The sequence below is a fragment of the Dioscorea cayenensis genome, chromosome 13 (genome assembly GCF_009730915.1).
Source record: "Dioscorea cayenensis subsp. rotundata cultivar TDr96_F1 chromosome 13, TDr96_F1_v2_PseudoChromosome.rev07_lg8_w22 25.fasta, whole genome shotgun sequence".
Lineage (NCBI taxonomy): Eukaryota > Viridiplantae > Streptophyta > Magnoliopsida > Dioscoreales > Dioscoreaceae > Dioscorea > Dioscorea cayenensis.
The window spans coordinates 6,143,092-6,160,811 of record NC_052483.1 but is presented as its reverse complement, the minus strand read 5'-3'; the positions used below and the strand labels follow the sequence as shown (position 1 = coordinate 6,160,811).

Here is a 17,720-nt window from a genome sequence, read left to right as displayed (position 1 = left end):
GCAAGAGAAAGCCATAAGACCAAAGAACAAATATGCGTTTAAAGAATTCTTAGCCTAACTTCCTCCAATAGGTCTCAGAAGGTTGGAGTAAGAGGATCCCAAGATTGACAAAACGGCTATGAATCTCTTCACGCGCCCTCCTCTAAGGATGATCGTTGAACTACCCTTGAGAAACTCGCCAAAATCTGCTAAAATATGCTTAAAAGTCGTCACTAGCCACTCAGATCTCTAGAACTCCAGCAGTTCTTCCTTATTCGGCAAAATAATTTTCCCTAATTTAGAGAAAACTAGGGTATTTATAGAATTGAGTCCGCCATGGTCTCACCACGAGCGTTGTGATGCTCGTGGTGAGTAAATTATTGCTTGGGCTAAAACTTCGCGTCCTAACATGGGTCTCTGGGCGTTGTGTGGCTTAATCATGATCGTGATGGGTTTTGACAACGACTGTTGTGGCTTCAGTGTTGCTTCCAGAGGTTCCACGCTACCACAGCTTGATAAAGGTAGCGGTGAGTGTAGACAACGTCCGTGGTCAGATGTCACCACGGGCATTGTAAGCCTTGGTGAAACTCTGATTCAGCAACTTAGCCTATTTTACTTCAAAACGCCCCTGAATTCACTTCTTTTTTTCCTAAAACAGAAATAAAGGCCGTGGTGAAAAAAAAATTTCGTACTAATTAAGTGATAGACATGTCAAATTCCATGTCGAATGTAGTGTAAATGATATAGAAAATATGAACTTTCTAGCACTTATCATGTTCCCGAGGAAAGAAGGGTCGTTTCCATAATTTTCTTTATATTTGAATGTGGGATAAGAATCAAGAGTAGACTGGTAATTTCTTAGGCCACTTAACAACATAATCTCCTCCGTTATTGCCATCATGGCTAAATTGAGAGGGATTTATTGGAGATAAGCAATCTTGGGATGAGTTAATAGTTACATCCCTATTATTATTATTATTATTATTATTATTATTATTATTATTATTATAGAGATGTTGAAATATGACCAATCATTGATCATGTTTTATTACAACATGAGTATTTACTTGAATGTTTATTTAGATGTGAAGGTGATCAATTATTTGGTAATAAAAATATAACCAATGTATGTCTTAATAATGCACATTATGTAGTATTGATTCAATCATCATTGATTATGAAATTTTAAAAATAAATGAAATACAATTTTGTTTATATCTGCTTCTCAAAAGGCACAGAATTGAGTTTTACAAAATATTCTGTTACTATAAATTATATTTAATTAGAAAACATTCAAAAGGGATATATAATGCTACATGTCTTTCTGCTCTATCAAAACAAAAATCCATGGAAAATGAAAGCTAATCCCTCCAGTTTGATTTGTTGTGAATGGTTGACTAACTTAATGAAATAAAAATCACCAATTTGATGCAAATCTTCAACTTTATTAGTATTTAAAAAAAATGTTCCTTTAAATGCTGAAACAACATTAAAAAGGTTAATCAGTATTATAGAAAAAAAAAATTTATCCAGGTTAATCAGTATTATAGAAAAAAAAAATTTATCCATAGAAAAGAATCCTCACGCAGCCAATCTTGACATTTAAAAAGGTAAATATGTATTCTTTGCTGTTGATACAATGATACATTACCTAACGCACTAATCAATATTATATGATATTATATTATATTGAGGGGTGGTTATTGCTTAAATATTAAATGGTTTTGCACTACTCTCATCTTCTTCAATTTTTCTCAGGGCATTGGTTTTTTGATTTATTAGACTCTTTTTCAAAGAAAAACTCAGCAACATGTTGGATGTGGTGAAGCTATGTCTTGCGCCTTGCTGTTCTTGCTTCCAGAGTCCAGTTGTACGTGAGGACATGAGCTATGTGTTTTGCACCAAAGAGAAACTTGATAGATTAGAAAGTGCCATGACAGATCTAAGAGCCAAGAAGGATGATATTGAGAGAGAGCTTAATCTCCCTCAACACAGAGGAAAACAACCCACTAATGAACTTCAACGCTGGGTTCACAAGGTAAAGCTAAATTCCATCCATGAGTTTTTCCTTTCTTATTTAATTTTTTTGTTCACTTTGTTTAAATGCGCTTTTTTTAATACTTTTATTTGGTCATTTTTATTCAAATTTTTGTTTCTATAATTTTTGAAATATTCGTTATGATGATTAATAATATCAGTTTTATTTTTATCATAATGTTGACTCAGTATACGATTTTTAATATATGATTGATTTTTTTGGTTGTTATTTTTATGCACCATATAATTTAGATGTGGTTGTGCATTGACCAAGTTTGATTGATTTTTGAGATGCCAACAACTAGCTACAGATTTTTATTAAACAATAATTTTTTTAAAATGTTATTTTTATAATTTTATTACATTGATGTGGACTAATATATATTTTGAATAATCCACTCCCATGAAAAAAACTAAAAAATAAAACTCTTGAACTTTAAATTGGCTAGTTTATACGGTTAGTTGTCACATAAAGAATAATTATCAACATATATAAAAACATTCTCCATGGGAGAAATGAACATTTTATTATGTAAGGGTTGTATTGAATTATTTTTGAAAAACGCGAGAAAAATAGATAATATAGTCAAACATAGATATAATAATAATAATAATAATAATAATAATAATAATAATAATAATATAGTCAAACATTTTATTTTAGTTGCTGAATCCAAGATGATTTTTTCTCATAATTATCTTATAGATTTTTGTATTTTGGTTTGTGTTTTGAATTTGGTATAATAAGCAATGTCAATGTGTATAGGTTTCAAAACATCTGAATTGATTTTAAACAGGTTGGAGAAACAGATGAGAAGGTAACACAATTGCTGGATGAATATAGCAAAAGAAGTTGTGTTACAGGCCCTTGTTGTCTGAATTGTATTTCAAGGTATAGCATTAGCAGAAGAGCAATCAATTTATTAAATGAAATAACTCAGTTAAAAGGAGAACAATCAAAAGTCTTGTTCATAGAGCAACACCCTCCTAAACCAGTCCCTGAATCACATAGAATAGTGGGGGAAAAAATCAGCTCCAACGTTGATATTGCTCGCAGTTATCTGGCAGATGAAAGAGTTGGTATAATTGGCATATGGGGCATGGGGGGTGTAGGCAAGACTACACTCTTGAAAAAAATCAGGCAGTCATTGTCAGGTGATGCAAACATGGGATTCAATCATGTGTTATTTATCGAAGCTTCAAAAGATATTCAGCCAGAAGAACTTCGAAAACAGATTGCTGAAAGGTTGAATTTGCAGCGTGCTGGTAAGGAAGACATCTTCAATGTTTTAAAAATTAGCAACTTTGTATTGCTCTTGGATAATATATGGGAAGAAGTGGATCTTATTGATCTTGGAATTCCCCATCCTTATAGCGACAATAATTCCACCAAGCAATATAAACACAAAGTGATTTTCACTACTCGATCTGAAGATGTGTGTGCCAAGATGGGTGCAGGAGAAAATACCATCAAAGTGGAATGCTTGGAATCAGATGAAGCATGGGATCTTTTCAAGGACAATGTAAATCTAGCTGTTATTGAGTCAGATGAAAAGTTTAAAGAAATAGCATGGCAGGTGATGGAGAAGTGTGGTGGTTTGCCACTTGCTCTGAAAGTGGTTGGTAAGGCCATATCAAACAAAAAATCTGTCCAAGGTTGGAAATTTACTTTGAACTCAATAAAGAGTTCAGGCACTGAAGTAGTTCAAGGTGTGCAGGAATCATTACTTCCGATTTTGAAATTCAGTTATGATAATCTAACTAATGATTTCAAGGAGTGTTTCTTATCTATTTGCATGTTGCGAGGACAACATAAACAGTATATTGCAGATTTTTTTATGGGATTAGGTTTGATTGGTGATTTTGACAATTGGCAAGAAGCTTGTGGCACAGGAGAAAATATCCTTAAGATTCTAGAGGAATCATGTTTATTGTATTTTTCTGATCATGGTTTTGTGAGGTTACATGTGTTACATATGGACCCACCACCCTAACTTCTCCATAACTGCAGTTAGAGGGAAGGATTAGCTTAGGATATATAAGGCTAGGGAGATTGGCTCTCACAGGCGATGTGGGACTATGGACCAGGTTAACCACTGCGTCCCAACACCCCCCCGGGCCCACAGCGGATGTGGGACCCAAGATCCTAGTCACGGCCGATCGGAACAGTAGCTCTGATACCATGTTAATACAGGGACCCACCACCCTAACTTCTCCATAACTGCAGTTGTGGGGAAGGTTTGGTAAGGGTATATGAAGCTAGAGAGAATTGGTCTCACAGGCGATGTGGGACTATGGACCTGAGCCACTACGTCCCAACACCCCCCCTGGGCCCACAGCGGATGTGGGACCCAAGATCCTAGCTCATCCAAGGCACAACCCGGCATCGACGTGGGACCCAGCTCTGATACCATGTTACATAGGGACCCACCACCCTAACTTCTCCATAACTGCAGTTGTGGGGAAGGTTTAGTAGAGTATATGAGCTTAGAGAATTGGTCTCATGGCGATGTGGGACTATGGACCTGAGCCACTACGTCCCAACACCCCCCCTAGGCCCACAGCGGATGTGGGACCCAAGATCCTAGCTCATCCAAGGCACAGCCCGGCATCGACGTGGGACCCAGCTCTGATACCATGTTACATATGGACCCACCACCCTAACTTCTCCATAACTGCAGTTAGAGGGAAGGATTAGCTTAGGATATATAAGACTAGGGAGATTGGCTCTCACAGGCGATGTGGGACTATGGACCAGGTTAACCACTGCGTCCCAACAACATGATGTAATTTATGAGATGGCAATGTGGATAGCAACAGACTGTGGGAGGAACATGAATAAATGGATAGTGAAAAGATATGATAGTTTCGCAGTTGAAATAGCATCAATCAATGCAGAGAATTGGAGATTCGCGAACCGAGTGATTATAGAAGGCAAGGTGGAGCTTTTGCCAATTTTGTCTCATCAATGTTCTGATTTGTTATGTTTAATGATAAATTCTAATTCTTGTTTAAAAAATATTCCTGAAGGATTTTTCAGACAGATGCCAAATTTGACATATTTGAATCTTGAAGGCACTGGTATCACAGAGCTTCCAAAGGTCATCAAATGTTTGGTTAATTTGCAATACCTAAACATTTCAGACACAAATATCTCATCACTTCCAAAGGAGTTGGTATATTTGAAGAAATTGCAATATCTGATATGCAGATATACAAGGCTGGGCAAGGTAGAGGATGGTCTTATGTCAAGATTACAGAAGTTGAAGGTCATTGCCATACATCCAACTGGGTGGGTAGAACCGGAAGAGTTAAAGCTATTGAAGAAACACATCAAAGCAATCGGGATGCGTGTAGTATCTCAAGAGGTTCTCCAACAACTCTCATGTTTGCCAACAGCTTGGCTTTGCCTATACAATTTGGATATCATCTCTCTTTCATTTGACACTTTAAGCTACAAAGATCATGGATTCTTGCAAACACTACAAATTGAATCATGCTCACAGCTTAAGGAGCTTGTGATGAATGGAAGTGGGAGTCATCTCAATTTTCTCATAATCTGTGATGTCAAAAAATTGCCGAACATTATTTGGACAGATCTATTGCCTCCAGAATTTTTCCATGTGTTGAAGGGGTTATCCATATCAAAATGTAATTTGGATAATTTAGCTTGGGTTCTACATCTCCCATGTCTAGTTTTTTTAGTTATTCATGATTGTTCAGAGATAGAAATGTTGTTTTACATCGAGGAGAGAGAAATCCGACAACAAGAAGTCTCAGAACACCGCCCAACATTCCCTGTATTGGAATATGTAATAATAAAAAAGCTACCAAAATTAGTGAGCATAAGCAATTTTGAATTGGATTTTTCTCGACTTAAATATCTGTCAGTGCGTCAATGTCTTAATTTGAAGAAGCTTCCATTCAAAGGTGCCATTGACAACAATCAAAGAATGATAGACATTCATTGTGAGAGAGAATGGTGGGAAAGCTTAGAGTGGCATGATGCCACCATCCCATCTCGCCTTCGGCCATATTTCAGCAGGGTAATTATATAAGTTTCAGGCTTTTCTTTTATTATTTCCAACTTCTTCACACGTACTGTAGATTCATGAATGTTAAAACATGTTATTAATATAATTTTCTACTCATTAATCAATCGCTATAATGTAAGGATTTTTTTTTTAATTATAGAATTCATTTTTACCATTCATGCTAAGTTCTATTAATATATATATATATATAAGGAGCTTTAAAATTCATTATATCTGTATTATTAACTCGATAAGATCTCTCCTTGGAAGGGGCATTTATTAGTTGGCCATATGTTTGAACGTGGGTTTAATTGCCGTATAGGTCTATGTAATTGTGGGCTTTCTGCCTTTTTGGTCCTTGTAATACTTTTAAGTACATTTAAGTCCTCATATTTGATCGAGTTGGACCTTTCTAGTCCGCGGCATAGATGGCATTAACTTTGTCGTTTCTTTTGCACTGACGTGACTTTTTTTATTATGGAATTAGGGGACTAAAAAGTCTCAAATCAATCAAATATGAGGACTTAATTGTACCTAACGGCGAATATGGTTTTTTTATTATGAAATAGGAGGACTAAAAAGTCCCAACTCGATCAAATATAAGGACTTAATTGTACCTAACAGTGAATATTTAAAGTCATAACAGCTCAAAAGAAACGGCGAAGATAACGCCATCTACGTCTCGGACTAAAAAGTCCCAACTCGATCAAATATGAGGATTTAAATGTACCTAAGTTTTACGAGGACTAAAAGGCAGAAAATATACAATTACAGGGACATGTATGGCAATTATACCTTGAATGTTAGTATATGTATATAGTTTATCAATATGCACCCATTATAAACCCAAGAATTGGAATATTATTAAATGCATGGACATTGTATTTTATTTTTTTTTTTTAAAGGAGCTTACAGGCTAATTTATTGAAACAAAGAAAGACATTAACTTATTAAGAATGATTAATTTGTTGAATATTCTTGTCTTTGCAGGATGAGAGTAATGTAGACTTAACATTGTTTCAAGCATGGAAGAAGTATATATATGTACAAGTATGTAACTAAAACTAATAACATTAACTTATTAAGAATGATTAATTTGTTGAATATTCTTGCCTTTGCAGGATGAGAGTTACAAAGACTCGGATTAGTTCAAGCCAAGTAAGATGCCCTTTTTTGCATTTGCTCAAGTTAGAAATCATCTTATGCTTATACCAAGTAAGATCATTTGGAGAAGATGTTCTTCTCCTCTTTGTTTTCAAATTCAATGTGTAACTTATAACATTGTGAAATCATGCTATCCCTTTGACATGACTTTAATTCCCTGGGTTTGCCATCTCCAAAAACTTCTTAGAACTACAACTTCTTTTTTCGATTATCAGTGATCTACCAAATTTACTATGGAATTATGCTCTAGATTGCTCTTGTGTTGTTTCTGGTTTTTCTTCTCAAATTTGAACACTTTGATTGGTTTTTTATTTATGCTAGTGTGAAGACGTATTATTATTTGGTTTCCAAGTTTGACTTATGTTTACCATTATTATCTTATGTATTTTCTAAGTCAAGTCTGGCTTGAATGTTGATAAATTGAAGACATTAATCGTTGGGTTGCATCTTTCATTCAAACTGTATTTTCAAGTAAGCTGTGCTTTGTTAGCATGGTGGATTTATTTGGAAGCATATATATATATATCTGTAAAATATTATTTATTTGTTATTTTCACTTAAATATTGTTAAGTGTTAGTGCAAAAATACTTTAATTAGCATGATTTGACACCAAGTCAAGGTGACGTGGCATAGATGATGATAGGAGAAGTGTAGCGGGGCTTTGCGACGTCCACCCTTGGCGCGGGTGTGACCGGGTCGCTTGGCCGAGAGGATGATCAAGGGACGATCATCAATAGCACGAATTGTACAGTCGGACACCACACTCGGTCATTAGCGGGTATGACATCCCACGCAACCTCACCTAGGGCATGATCGGGGCGTATCAGCAGGGCCGCGCGCAATGACCGAGCTGGGCGTGGTGATCTCGGTAATGCTAGGCGGTGGGAGGCCAAAAATATTCTAAGGCATGGGCCTTGAATATATAGCCATGACTTAGTGGTCATGGGCTGGTTACCTAGAGGTATGGCCGGATCGCTATCGGCATGGGAGGGTCGCTATCGGCATGACGCGCGCGCTCAGGGCGAGGCATGACGCTGGACAGGTCGGCAGGGCATGGCCTGTAACACTGTGCAGGGTGCAGGGTAAGGCTGGCGTAGGATCCTCGATATGGCGCGGCTGATCTAGATGATGCACGATCGGCCAATGAGGTCACCAGGCTGACTCAGGCTAACATCGGCGACATGGCCAAGGGCATGGCCTGCCACTCCCCAAGAGAGGTTAGTCTTGGGCATTTGCCTATAAATAGAGGCAAAGAGGGCTGTTGTGGCCCAAGTGAGATTGGAGAAGACCTTAGGTGAAGGTTGTACCCTCTTCCACTTCAAGAGAGTTATTTTTCTCTCTTTACACTTGGTGTCTCTTACATCTTTGCTAGTTCCTTAACCATATTCTAGGGCAAGGAGAGGAAGAGGTTGGGTAAGTGCGACTGAGCGTAGCCTATCGCTGCACGGTGCCGATCAAGCGGATTAGCTCCGTGATAGGAAGCATGGTGATGTGGCAAGGAATCTTGACTTGGAGGAAAATATCTTGGGAGATCTTGGTGGAGTTATTTTTGGTATGTGTTACAACTTGAAGGCAAGATTTTATCAAGACCATATTTAGGAGATTTGATTAAAGACTAAATATGGATGGATGCTAAAAGAAGAAATACCTATCAATGGTATGATTGGAGACTTACTTAATTGAAGACATACTTATTGTTAGTATGATTTTAATTAGCCATTGAAGGTATGATTTGAAGAACCTAATAAGTATGATTGAAGACTTTTAAAGGAATGATTGAAGACATGCCAATTTGGAGAGATACCTATTGTTGGTATGATTGACATGATTGATTGAAGATCTATTCTTGGGAAGATTTGAAGACCAAACTTAGTTGAATTGAAGATCAAGTTTGGAAAGTTTTTGCAAAGATGCACAAAGTCATACGCCTCTTGCGAGGAAACTGTGTGATGAGAAACGGAGGAGGTAGACTAGTTGCTGGTAGTCGGGATCAAGAGATCTAGCTGTATCGACTCAAACTAAGCATGACTGGGAGGTTGATGGGTCTTGAGGTTGCTTCGCCATGGAACTAGAACTCAGTCAAGTCAGCAGTCAGGGCCATGTTACAAGTTCATTTACAACAGGAGTTGCAACAGCTAATTTTCGAATGTTCTAAAGTTAGTAGCCGCGGAGATTCTAAAAGAGGTATGGGCTATATTTGGGACATTGAGGCGTCTATACAAGCAACCTTGCTTTGAGATTGTAGGTGTTGATGAGAGCTTGAGATAGTTTGGGCACTAGACAATCTAGAGAGGTTAGTGATCTTTATTTGTGTGTGTGAGTAACAAAGTATTTGTACTCATATATTTTCACCTCTTTTAGTAGATTTTTTATCTCCGGGCTTGGTCCCTAGACGTAAACAAGTTGATGCCGAACTGGGTTACTAATTTCGTATGTCTCTTTCTTTGGTTTGTGTGTGAGCTTTTTGAGAATGTTTGAGTGCTCTCTAAACCACAAACCACACTAGCGGAATTAATACTAAAGATTACTTGTGGACTTTGTCTAACTTTGAAAGCCTTAGTTTTGATAATCTGCAGAATGGTCTAAAATATGGGGCTTTCATACCAGACTTTGCATATGGTGCTACTATTGTGATTTCCTCTTATGTATTTTCTCTCTCTCTTCTTGTTTTGGAAGGTTAAAAAGCAAAACAAATGCAAAATCAGGTGTTGGTAGATGTGTTGTCGGTATATGTATATATGTGTGTAAAATATTGTTTATTTGTTATTTTCGCTTGCATATTGCTAAGGATTACTTGTGGACTTTGTCTAATTTTGAAAGCCTCAGTCTTGTTAATGTGCAGAATGGTCTAAAATGTGAGGCTTTCAAACTTGACTTTGTATTTGGTGCTACTATTGTGATTTTTGTTTTGGTTTTGGTTTTTGCTTGTGTATTTTTATTCTCTTCTTGTTATGGCAGGTTAAAGAGCAAAACAAAGGCAAAAGCAAGTGTTAATTGGTAAATGTGTTGTTGCAATTGGTAAAGCTATTTAAAGAAAAAGAGGCTTTGGCACTCAAAAAAGAGTTTTCATTGAGATCAAGATACATGGAGTTTTTTATGTATTCGGCAGTGATAGTAAGAATTTGATCATCAAGCCAAGGTGGACATGTTCGAGGATCAAAAGTTTAATATCGAAATGCTGAATAAGCATTGGGTTTTTGTTACAACAATTTATGATAAGGTAATGTTTCTATCACAATTTTGTGTTGTTTTGTCTAGTTAGAATTGAATTATTTTGTTTAAATATTCATGGCACATTTCTAATAAGGGTGTTATGATATATTATTTATTTATATTTCCTGTTATTTATTTATGTATTTTCTTTTTCTACAATTGTGGGCAAATGTGTTGCTAGCTTGCTAAATGGGAATGAAGTGCATGGAGCTTCCTTAAGAATAGCAAGTAACTTGAGGATAACGAGAACCAAGTCATCGGTCTCTCTAAAGATCCAACAACCTAATGATCAATCAAAGCTTTAATTTAGCAATGCTGTTGAATTCAGGTTAGGGAACAAGATAGGATAAGTTTAGCAAGGCACGACTTTGATCAAGTGAACATTCATAAGGAGAATTTTGGACAGCTGAAATGTCATACTCATCCATATTTATTATATGATTGAATCGCTCATCACATATTGAGTAGTTTTTCTTAAACAGTTCATCACTTGTCCAATCATTAAAGAATGATTTATTTAGTTACATAATCAAACAGCTCCATGTTGTCAAATGTGGCCTCCGTTCTCCAAATCTTTATTTAACCATTTACCTGGTGTTTTTCATTTGTAACACTGTCGCTTTTTTTGATAGATGATAAATTTACGAGACACTTCCATTGCTTGGCAGATTTTCCTGTTTCTAATTTTCCTTGAAGACCTGAAGGTACAAACATTTTGACAAAACACAACAATGAAAGAGTAGATAGTGCATAAGTTTGCATGGAGCTTAATAGAAACCATTGTTAGATGAAAATATTCACAAATCAAATGGCACAGCAAGAACATTAACACTTTCATATATATAGATATAATTCCAACAACTGTACTGCAGGCACCTATATAGCAATGTCATATTCTTTTTTTCATTTCCTCCATTCATTCATTCATTCAATCAGGAAATGGAATCTAGTTTTTAAAGATTCCTGAGACAAAACAAAGAAAACACATCTTAGTTACACTTAACCCGGGTGTCACTCCCTTTCCTCACAATCAGCCATAGGGTCTTCCCATTTTCGTCTATAAAACGTCCTTGGTTTTCAATTGGGCACAAAGCAAAGAAAACACCCTAAGAATCTCCTACAAGCTAATATATACTAAATAGACATAAAGAGCATTCCTGTATAGTCTCCAAAAGGAAAACATATGCACAGGCCAATTGGGCATTACTTTTTGCTCTTGCCCAAAAGCCAAACTAAACTAGCATTTCACTTCACATCTCCTGATTTAAGGGCACTAATAAACACTACAAAAAGCAATAAACGGATGAATACTCTTAGCTTGTTTACCATTTAGTATGTTCAAGGCATTGTGTTTACTTGTATTTCTTTGGCCAAAGGTGGGTTTTGTGTATCCTGATAAGCAGGGACAACAAGCCGCTATAAAGACTTGAGAGCTATTGTGAGATCCGCAGAGAAAGGCCGCAAGTTTGGATCTCTGCATGTTCATTTCACAAAAAGCAAAGGTTGAGAATAAAATAGAGTTAGCAAAATTCTACAATACCTATCTATAAATAAATATATCAAAAAAAAAAACTTAGGTGTTATGTATGAACAGTTCATATCATTATTAATATATAGTGCGCTTACTTTTGCCAGCACTGCCAGATTATTTTGGCAACCTCTCTTGGAATCTAAAGATGACGATACTGGAATCCAATAGCACCACCACCTACATTGGGTTCATACCAGACCTCACTTCTCATTTGATGGTTCATTGCACAACAACTCTGGTGCCATCCATTCCGGCTAAAACAGAATAATTACAGAGATTTAGAGAGTTGAATGAGAGAAGTTTGACAAACTAGAAATAATAATTTCCTAAATGTATTAGAGCAAAGACTAGATCTCACCGTTCCATCAGTTGACTTTGATGATTAAAAAAGTGATGTGCTCTAACATGGAGAGACCAAAATCACAGGCCTGCATTATATTGATATCAGAATGCTATCAATGTGAACTAATAGAGTAACAATTGATTAAGAAAATTAAGGATTATATCCATTTATTATTATATGCCAACATTTAAAGAGGTTACCTTTCCCAAACATACATGTAAATAAATTTGTTTGGCATGGATATCTGTATGTGACATTAGATTATATCTATTGGCTTCCTAAATAGATCACACAGCATAAAGGAAAACTAAGGATGATGTTATGGCCAAAAGGTACAACTTGAACTTGAGCAATATTTCGACCAGTATTCATACGAAAGGGCTGTACTAATAATTTAGAAGGGCCTCTTAACTCTAACTAGGAGCATATTCGATAAATCAACTCAAGTACCCAATCCCAATCAAGAAGGCAACACAGTGACAACACCTAAACTAGTCCCCGTTTCTTATAGAACAATGGTAAAATGAATTGGCTTCAACCTCGATATATTCTAGCAGACAAAGTAATCAAAATGATGTCCATTTATGACATGGAAGGTGCCAGTAAGACCACATGACATCCGAACATGAGTGAGATTTCTTGCTGCAAATTGCAACTTTTGCACCACAGAGAGTGAAAAAAAGCAACTTTCATATTTTGAAAACAAAAAACTTTGTATTTCTCTGGGATTATATATGGGATGAAAGAGATCATGGAGATCTTGGAATTCACAACCATAAGATGATTTTCACTACAAGGCCCGAAGATGCTTGTGCCCCGATGAAAACAATTGAAAATATTAAAATGGAATGCTTGAAAACAAATGAAACATGTTTCATTTGATGCTTTTATAAGATAAATGGAAATATATTTTAACATTTCTAAGTCCACCAACCAATCACAAGACAGAGCTATCATCACCCTCTTTTAGACAATGAAACTTTTCAATCCAATATCAAATTATTAAAATGGACAATAAGATAAGCCTAACCTACCAAGTAAAATCAAAAGGGTATTATAGATAGTATTCTAACAAAGCAGAACTATAAATAGTCAATTCTGTTTCAATTGTTAATATGAAGTTGAAAGAGACATGGTTAAATTATAACATCCTTCTTCACAAAAAAGTTCCCTGAAAAAAATGTTCCATTTAAAATCAACCATGAACTGAACAAAAATTTCAATAACTAGGCCCAAGCAATTGGTTTTAGGTGTATATCCAACATTTATAAATGAAAACACTTGAAGAGAAACTAAATTACAAGAAAGATATAACCAAATCAGTGAAGCATTTATGGATAAAATAGGATTTCAACTTATTTCTTAGAGAGCATTGCACTGTAATTATTTACTTAGCAAAAAATATGAAAAACTCTTATTAGACACAGACTCTTTTTTTTCCTAATTAGTTAGATAAATCTATCCTTTTATAAGCCAACTTATTTCTTCATACCTAATCAAGTAAGTGGATATAACAAAAATTAACCCATAACATTATAGATCTTAAACCAATTATTCAAATTAATCAGGTTCCTATTCCTTCAATATATAGGTTTCATTCCTGGTGTTAGAATCAATAATTGAAATACTCACGATCTCAAAATATTAATGTTCTTAAAGATCAGTAATAGAACATCCAATAAAAGATTACCATCCAAAACATCACGATTTGAATTTGAGATCCGTCAACAATAACAACTGAACAAATTCATCTAAAGACTATTATTCTATCAATCATTTGGTTGATCAGTTGATATAAAAATTTGAACCTTGTATAAAACTTGCAAGCATTATCTTGATGTATGTACTGTCTGAATTGTTGTTGGGCATCATAACAAAATGGTTATCACATATAAGCAACCAATGAAAGGAATGAGGTAGCATCACATTAAAGATGATCACACCTAAGCTGAAAATCACAGTTATCTATAACACTCTCAATGGAAGAAAATGATCTGCATTGGTAGGTAAAACAACACAAAAAAAAAATAATATTTAATAATTGAAATGTGATTTATATGCATGACCATTAATATTATAAAACACCATGAGTAGAACATTAAATTATGTCTTTTTGCCTACTTTAATGCAACATGTATTAATCAAAGCATATGCATGAAAGCTATAAATTAATATCTTCTTTTCCCTGATTTCCCTGATTTCCCTTATTTCCATTTGAGAATGTTTTGTCAAATAAGTGGCACACATTCACCATTTGGAAGCAATATGTTTATAAAATGGTTGAAGCTATAACATGCTCTTCAAGCTTACCTTGGGTAATTGAAATTTTATGATTATTGGGCCAGCCCTAGATCCAAAACTACCCATATAATTTTTCATGTAGTGCAAATAAGTCAAGAGGTCATAAAATTGGAGAACACCCTAACCTGTTGTTCCTATAGTTTGGTATCTAAATCCTCCAAGGTTTTTGTGTAATAGTCCTGTGTATAGCAGAAACAGAAAATGAAATACATCAATGACAATATAAGAGTTATTTCCCTGACTAATACCTTTTCTCTTCAAATTTTGCTGCAACGAAAAGTTTTGCTTGTTGAAGAATCTCCAACATCCGTCATTATATAATTCATAAATGATATTAAGATGGTATAGGATGAAATTCCAGCATTTCTTCAACCTAAATAAGATACATGAAAATAGGCCCATAAAAAATTTTAAAGTAAATGAAACACATCATGAAGGATTGAATAGGTAAGAAGAGGCATGAGTTCCTCAAAATTGCTCTTATGTATCTTCTTCAAGGCCTTACTGGACTAATTCTTATTACTGGCCCACTCTTTATGGCATGACTCACCACTTGTCAAGATAAAGAAGTAACAAGTCCAACAGCTCAACTGGCTTGCTAGATAAAAATTATGCCAGCTCAGTGTAGTTCAATTAGTCACTTTCCTGATAAAGGAGGGACTTTCTTCCACTTAAGACTAAAATCCAAATAGAACCGCCACTCAACAAGGATCTTATGCAAGTATATGTATGATTTCATATTTTAATAACCCCATAGAGTACGAGAGGTAAGTTTCTATGGTGATCCAATTATGAAATTGATCTAAAATTAAACTTTCTCCAGTGGCACTAGTCTAACTAATAAATGGATTGGACTGTGAAAAACAATAACACAAATAAGAAAAGCAATATATGAGTCAACAATTCTAAAACAAATGTACACTAAGAATCAAGCAGCGTCCGCTTCACTTGTTGCAACACAAGCAAAACTCTTCCAAATATTAGCATTATCAAAATCATGCAAGAAATAAAGGTAAAGTCTGATGCAACCCGGGAAAGAAAGGTAAACTCTTCTAAACATGCTCTGTCCAATTGGTAAGCTTACAGAGCATGTTGTAGCTTCAAGAATTTTATAACTTTTGTATTTGCACACATTCAATGCTAAACAATGTATACCTTAAGCAGCTAAGGTGATGCCTTCGATGAGGATGAGAAATCTAAAACCCTGCCAAGTGAAAATGAAAGCTCCCTCATTCACACTCACTCTAAGCTCCCTTTACCCTAATTGCAAGGGCATGAGATCTCAGCAAGTCTTCTAGTTAGTGATGGCTTTGATTTCGATGCAGAATCTGTAAGCATGGCTATTGTGTACTCCAAAAGAGCCATTTCCCAACCTTTACACCTCAATGGCTGCTTAGATATGATTAAAACAACATATGAGGATAAGTGAATAACCAAAACACTTTCCATTCCAGTGAGATCACAAGTGACAAATTCATACCAATAGACAAAGAAATTCACCTTTGTGTAACCTTGTAGAACATGATCAGCGATTTGGCTTGCATCATACCATGAATTGTGAATAGCTGGTATACCAAACTTATCGATAACCATTCTTACCTAAACAACAAATAAAACACTCAGTACCAAGTCAAACAAAAAGTATTACATGGCATGCACTACTAGAACTCATTAGACAATGCTAAGAGAATAACACTCACTTTTTTTCACATATGTTGCAGATAACAGAAAACTTACGAAAATACTAGTACAGAAAAATATATTGTCTGCATTCCAATCCAATACCACCAAAGCATTTAAAACATGGAAAATTTCACTAATATTAAGAACTAAGCATCACATGAGATGTCATGTATTATCTTTCTAGCATTACAGCCAAGCTTGACCGGAGTACAGCAGCCAAGACTTTGGCATAAACTAAGCGAACCATATCTCTCATTTCTTCTAACATTCTCACTGCCGCACCAACAATGAACATACACATCTTAAGCAAAGCTCTCCAAAAGTCAGCGATCAGCATCAAATGAAAAGGACAAAGGTCGAGGAGCATCTTGGATCCTAAGAAACCCTAATCCTAGCCCCAGACCTAACCCTAATTGCAAGGGAATAGAGATGTTATTTGGCGATGTAGAAGCATACCTGTATTTCTATTATGCCTGCTTCGGTGATGGATAGTGTTGTGCCGATGCAGACGAAGCTCAACGGTATGGCATGGAAGAAAATTTGTCTGCATATTTATCAAGGCAGTTTTTCAATGTTAATAAAAAATTGGCTGGTTCGTGAATTTGGTTTTTTTTAAAATAAATCAATTTCTGAAAAATAAAAAAATGGTAAAAATTAGAAGGAAATAAAAAATATTCCTTTTTTTATCTTCACCCAAATCAATGTCAATGTCAATTTTTTTATTGACAAACCATGAAAAGCATGTGAAACCCAAAATTACTCCTCTCATCTTCACCCAAATATTTTTTTTCGCTACAAGAGATATAAGGAATTATTTGTTTGCAAAGAGTGGAATGGGATTGGATTGTGTATGGGTCCAGTCCGTTGTTTAGTTGACAAGCATAGTAATGAAGAAAAAGTCTTTGAGAAATGAGATGAGGGGAAAACCTTGATTGGCATTCATCCAATTTTCTTAAAAATTGCCCAATTCGGATCTTGAAATGTCCATTTTTATCCCTAACTTCAATTGTTTTTCCATCATGTTTTGTCTTTTTCTTTGGTATGTGAGAGAAACCAATTTAAATATTTATTATTTATTATAAGGGTATAAGGGTGAAATAATACTAACTAATATTTATTATTTATTATAAAGGTGAAATAATAGGTTTTTTTAAAATATTATATTTTTTAATAATTTTTTAGATTTGTGGGTCCCACTTATTTTTTTAATATTAAACTTTTATTTTTTTAAGGATCCCATTATTTTTTAATATTAAATTTTTATTTTTTTTTAAAAAAGCGCAGGTCCCATTAGTATTTTAAATTAAAAAACAATTTTACATTCAAGCCTTTATAATTTCATAATATTTTCTTATAACTTGTTTTATTCCTATTTCTATTCTCTTATTTCTACTTTAATTAATTCTAACAGACTTTTAATAATTTACATAATTT

General features: G+C 35.1%; 1 protein-coding gene and 1 long non-coding RNA gene across 4 annotated transcripts; one reads left to right on the top strand and one right to left on the bottom strand.

The window, feature by feature from the left end:
• The first annotated feature begins 1,786 nt into the window (after window positions 1-1,786).
• On the top strand, window positions 1,787-7,480 carry LOC120274641 (disease resistance protein SUMM2-like). Its single transcript, XM_039281177.1, has 5 exons — window positions 1,787-2,017; window positions 2,814-4,007; window positions 4,692-6,062; window positions 7,041-7,100; window positions 7,172-7,480. The coding sequence occupies exons 1-5, from the start codon at window positions 1,790-1,792 to the stop codon at window positions 7,196-7,198; spliced, it is 2,880 nt and encodes a 959-aa protein (XP_039137111.1). The 5' UTR covers window positions 1,787-1,789; the 3' UTR covers window positions 7,199-7,480.
• A 3,394-nt stretch (window positions 7,481-10,874) lies between these two features.
• On the bottom strand, window positions 10,875-16,846 carry LOC120274996. 3 transcript variants are annotated; one of them, XR_005541029.1, is made up of 7 exons: window positions 16,743-16,846; window positions 16,104-16,202; window positions 15,759-15,992; window positions 12,318-12,387; window positions 12,055-12,213; window positions 11,755-11,902; window positions 10,875-11,126 (listed from the first exon to the last, which is right to left on the bottom strand). It is a non-coding gene; the product is annotated as an uncharacterized LOC120274996 (long non-coding RNA). The 3 variants fall into 3 exon arrangements; XR_005541027.1 differs by having other exon boundaries at window positions 10,875-11,902; XR_005541028.1 differs by having other exon boundaries at window positions 10,875-11,902; window positions 12,164-12,213.
• Between the last annotated feature and the right edge of the window lie 874 nt (window positions 16,847-17,720).